General features: G+C 40.3%; 1 protein-coding gene across 1 annotated transcript; it reads right to left on the bottom strand.

The window, feature by feature from the left end:
- Positions 1 to 1050: 1050 nt before the first annotated feature.
- Positions 1051 to 4205, bottom strand: LOC105263541 (YTH domain-containing family protein). Its single transcript, XM_011299802.1, has 2 exons — positions 3815 to 4205; positions 1051 to 3245 (listed from the first exon to the last, which is right to left on the bottom strand). The coding sequence occupies exons 1-2, from the start codon at positions 4188 to 4190 to the stop codon at positions 1552 to 1554; spliced, it is 2070 nt and encodes a 689-aa protein (XP_011298104.1). The 5' UTR covers positions 4191 to 4205; the 3' UTR covers positions 1051 to 1551.
- Positions 4206 to 4362: the final 157 nt, after the last annotated feature.

The following is a 4362-nucleotide window of genomic DNA, read 5'->3' as shown; positions in this document are numbered from 1 at the left end:
CCTTGTACGTTGATGACGAATATATAATTGATACCACTGATATCACTTCTCTATATTTCTATGTACTCTATTCTTGTTTTCATCGAATCACAGCGGATAATTAAATTAAAATTCTAAAAATACTAAAAACACCACAGAAATCTAGAAAGCTTAGACAGCGCAAACTTCTCAAAAGTCAAGGAAGACTCTCGTATCTCGGAAATATTAAATTAATTTTCTCCGCATAAAGTAGATCGTTCCACTCCAAATTTTAGACTAGAGCTTTACAATCAATAATTTTGAAATATTTTTTCATCCGTCTTGATATGTAAATTTTCCTCCCAATCAGATTTATTCAGTTTTAAAAATTAAATTCAGATAATCTCATGGTATTTGGAGGGAAGAAATTTTACTGCAGGCGAGAATTTTTTTTTTCTCGGTGTGCGTGATTCTGGGAAAACATATCAAAGGATTTTTTTTGGAGGGGAATTTTTATTGTCGACCTAATAGGTCTCACGATGTCTCTTGTTAAAATTACTGTTTCCGGATTAGTTGCTGAATAATGAAAAATTTGTTCACTCGACTCTTTCTACCACTTGGCTATTTAAATAGTATCAAGTAACTCCCACATGTGGTGATCAAAGCTAAAACTAAAATAAGGGAGTTTCTTCTGAATACACAATATAACAATAAGAATGGAGCATCTCATTAAAAATTACATTGATCAATCAATTAATGATTAATGTTCGTCCATTTTTCGATTGTTCTTTCTTTCTTTTTTCCTCTACATCCTTCCATTATACATCACAATCTATTTAATATTATCTTCCACGTTCTTTCATTCGCATAATTATAATAATTTTTATTCCATTTCATCGTGTCTTAATGAGTATAGACAGTTAAAAAAATTGACAAAAAAAGATAAGATTTATCCAGAAGAAAAAAAGATTGACAGAAATTGATTAAATCATTTCTTCTGTTTGCTTAATCTTGCTTTGCATTCATATCATTTTAATTACACATGATAACATAAAAATTTCATTTTTCATTCGCAATTATTTTTTGTTGCTGTTTTTTTTTTTCATAATAGTTTCCCCTCCCCATTGTGAGGCCGCAGGCACTGAATTTTCAATTGTCCACTGGGTGGCGATTATTATTTTTTCTCTTCAAGCGTCTATTATTCGTTTTTTTTAAATTCATTTTTAAGGACACACTCAATCAATAATCATTTGTATCAATTGAACAAATAGTTTTTGCATACTGAGAAAAATAATTTTCAAGCTGAATTTTTATCATCATTTGTCTTCATTGGTGAGTTATTCCTCGCTCAGTTGTATTCCATCTGTCTCCATCGGTTGTGTTCTTCATTTAAAAAAAAAAATCAAAGTCCCATTGAGTTTCATTTGCTGTTTTGTCCGGCAAAAAATTATGTGCTCACGAATGCAGAGTTTACTTGTTTTTCATTCTTGGGTAAATAAGTAATAGGTCCTTTATCCTCTCCACCTTTCCCATAGCCGTTCATCTCATCTTTTCATTATTAACATAATTATTGATCCAGTGAGTTAACCACCGCTACTGACGTGGCATACCCCGTCCTCTGCCACGACCACCATCACGTTCTCGATGATGAGGCTGATGTGACTCTCGTCCCTGATGGTGTGGCTGATGCCTCCCCATCTCTCCATGAACTCTCCCCCTGTGACCCCCCATAGGTGGAGGTGAATGCGCCTGATGATGCATTCCCATCACAGGCACCTTCCTCTGATCCTCCTCAGCTTGTCTCCTCTCATAATGCCCAAAATCATCAAAAATACTCGTAGAATGGGGGTAAGAATGAAGAATCCGTAATACTTGTACACCTCTAGCATGTGGCACCTCCTGAGCATCCCTAGAATTTGTAACTGGCTTATTCTCATTATTCTCTAATCGAATGTGCCTCAATTGCGCATTGGGAACATCCTTTACGTATATCCAACGCACTCTGAATTGTCCCTTCCACTTATCCTGTGACCACACCGAGCTGTTGCTCTGATAATCAACTGACGAAACCATCTGAGCCATTCCACAGAAATGCCCAGAGCCATTAACCGAAAAGAACAAGTAGAGAGGTGCTCCCTCTCTCATAGCCTCTCTATAAGCTTGATCAAGCCTTTTATTTCCGTGCTCAGTGCTGCACCAGATCTCATACTTGATGGACCTGTGAATATCGTCCTCAGAGTACGATTTTATAACGAAGAATTTAGCCCCTGGTGCTGTCTGGTCAAATTCAATCGGATTATAATCATTCTTCACTTTCAATTCATCTAAAACTGGATGAGAAATATTGGCTGTTGGTATTTGTTGAGACTGGTATTGATTGGATTGGTGGGATTGAGGCTGATGTGGTGATGTAGTTGACTGCTGGTGTTGGTGTTGATGCTGGTTCTGATTCTGATGATTCTGATTCAAATTCTGGTTCTGATTCTGATTTTGTGACTGATTCTGGGACTGTTGATGTCCATGAGATTGATGGGGCTGATGCCCTAGATGTCCCTGATGTCCCTGATGCCCACCTTGGTGTCCTTGATGTCCAGAATGTCCGGGGTGCGACCCCTGGTGACTTGGACGATGTGATTGTGGATTATGCACCACTTGTTGCTGGGGCTGCTGTTGCTGTTGCTGCGGGTGTTGCTGTTGCTGCTGTTGGTGTGGAGATCCAGCCTGATGATGAGAACTCTGAAGTGGCTGAGGAATAGACTGAGGTGCTCCAACACTTGTTGGAGGTGTTGAGGGTGAACCTGGGTGTTTCCAGCTCGGTGGTGGTGTTGGTCGTTGTCTCTGGATTGGTGGAGCTGGGGCAGCGACTGGTAGCTGGATTTGCGGTGGGAGAGGAGCTTTGGGTGGTGGTGGAATTGATGATTTACCCTCGCCCCAGGTGCCAATGTCCATATTGTGCTTGCCCGGGACTATTGGCGGTGGTGGCATTCCAGCTTTTTTCTTCATTCCAGGATTCGCTGACACTGGGGGCACTGGCTTGGCTGGTTGACTCGCTACACTTGCCCACGTGATTTTACGCTGCTCTTTGGGCTCGGATTTCGAGGATTGGGTGGAAGACATACTCTGATCGTGACGCGGCAGTTCACCCAGGGACAGACCCTGGACTGTTTGCTCAAGGTTCTTCATATCGTTGGCTTGATACGTGCCGTCTTGATTGCGGGGCTGGGGGTAGTAATCCTCGTAACGAGCCTTGCGGGGAGTTGTCCCCCATGCATTGAAATCGCCATTGCCTAGATCACAGACAAATCAGCGGAATTCGATTAGATTGTTGTTTGCAATGATAAGAGATCGAACAATCATTATTTATCTCTTGGGAAAATTTATTGAGAGATTTGTGTACCGGATTTCTATTTATTATTTTTTTTTTGTTTCAATTCTTTTAAAACATTTATTCATTACCGAGAAATGCTGTACAAATTCAAAATATTCCACTACTTGTTTGCTGATCAATTAATGACTGACCGATTCGCTATTTATTCTCACAAATGGAATGACTACAAATGATCCTGCTTTCATTTGGCCATTCGGAATTTTCATCTGGAAAAATTACTAGTATTTGCAATGCATACAAGTTGTTATCGGAATTATCAATCTCCCGTTGGAGTGAATGTGGTTTTTCCATGAATGCATGAAGCTCGCTGTAGGCCAAATCAACAGCGAACTAATCACTCGTTGAATGGAAAGTAGTGTGAAGTATTGGAAGCACGTGGCACTCCAATAGAAAATGAATTATGTAATTATTGATCGTATGGGAAATTTAGCGAGGGAATATTCAAATATATTAAAAGAGTTCTATTACCTGGAAAATAATTAGTAAATGCAGGCTGTCCAAAGCCCCCAAATCCGCCTCCCGCACCAGTGGAGAACATCTGATCCATACCGTACGCGTCGTGGCTAATTTGGCCACCGTAACCGGAGAGAAAAGCTACTGATTCAGTGCCATTCGACCACGTGCCATCACCAGCACCGAATGTCTGGTATTGAAAGGACGTACCGGCATAGTAGGGATACGGTTCCCCAGTGCCAATAGGATAGTTGGAGTGGTGCTGTGCATTATTCCCTCCTCTCCATGAATCAAATGATGAATCATCCCCAGCATGATCACCTCCCTGTTGCTGCTGTGCCTGATGTTCCTTGGGACCATTGCTCGCTACAAAAAAATCGTTATAAAACATGAGGCATTGCAGTTGAATCAATCTCAAAAACTGGAATCACCAATATCTGAAGAACCATCATAAAAAATCAAAGGACTTCGCAACTTTTCACTCAACGTAATCTGGGCTTAAAGATAAGATCCTCAGAGTACTCTTCATGGAATTTCTTCTCAAGATGTGATCCCAAACATCT

This window comes from Fopius arisanus, unplaced genomic scaffold (assembly GCF_000806365.1).
Source record: "Fopius arisanus strain USDA-PBARC FA_bdor unplaced genomic scaffold, ASM80636v1 scaffold00015, whole genome shotgun sequence".
In the NCBI taxonomy this organism is placed as follows: Eukaryota; Metazoa; Arthropoda; class Insecta; order Hymenoptera; family Braconidae; genus Fopius; species Fopius arisanus.
The sequence above is the reverse complement of the archived record's forward strand: the minus strand, read 5'-3'. Positions and strand labels throughout refer to the sequence as shown.

Excerpts from the sequence above, each read along its gene's own strand:
- LOC105263541 (XM_011299802.1), bottom strand. The coding sequence starts at position 4,190 with ATGTTTTATAACGATTTTTTTGTAGCGAGCAATGGTCCCAAGGAACAT. Across the intron at positions 3,246-3,814 it reads ATTTACTAATTATTTTCCAG|GCAATGGCGATTTCAATGCA; the intron begins GTAATAGAACTC and ends TCTGTGATCTAG.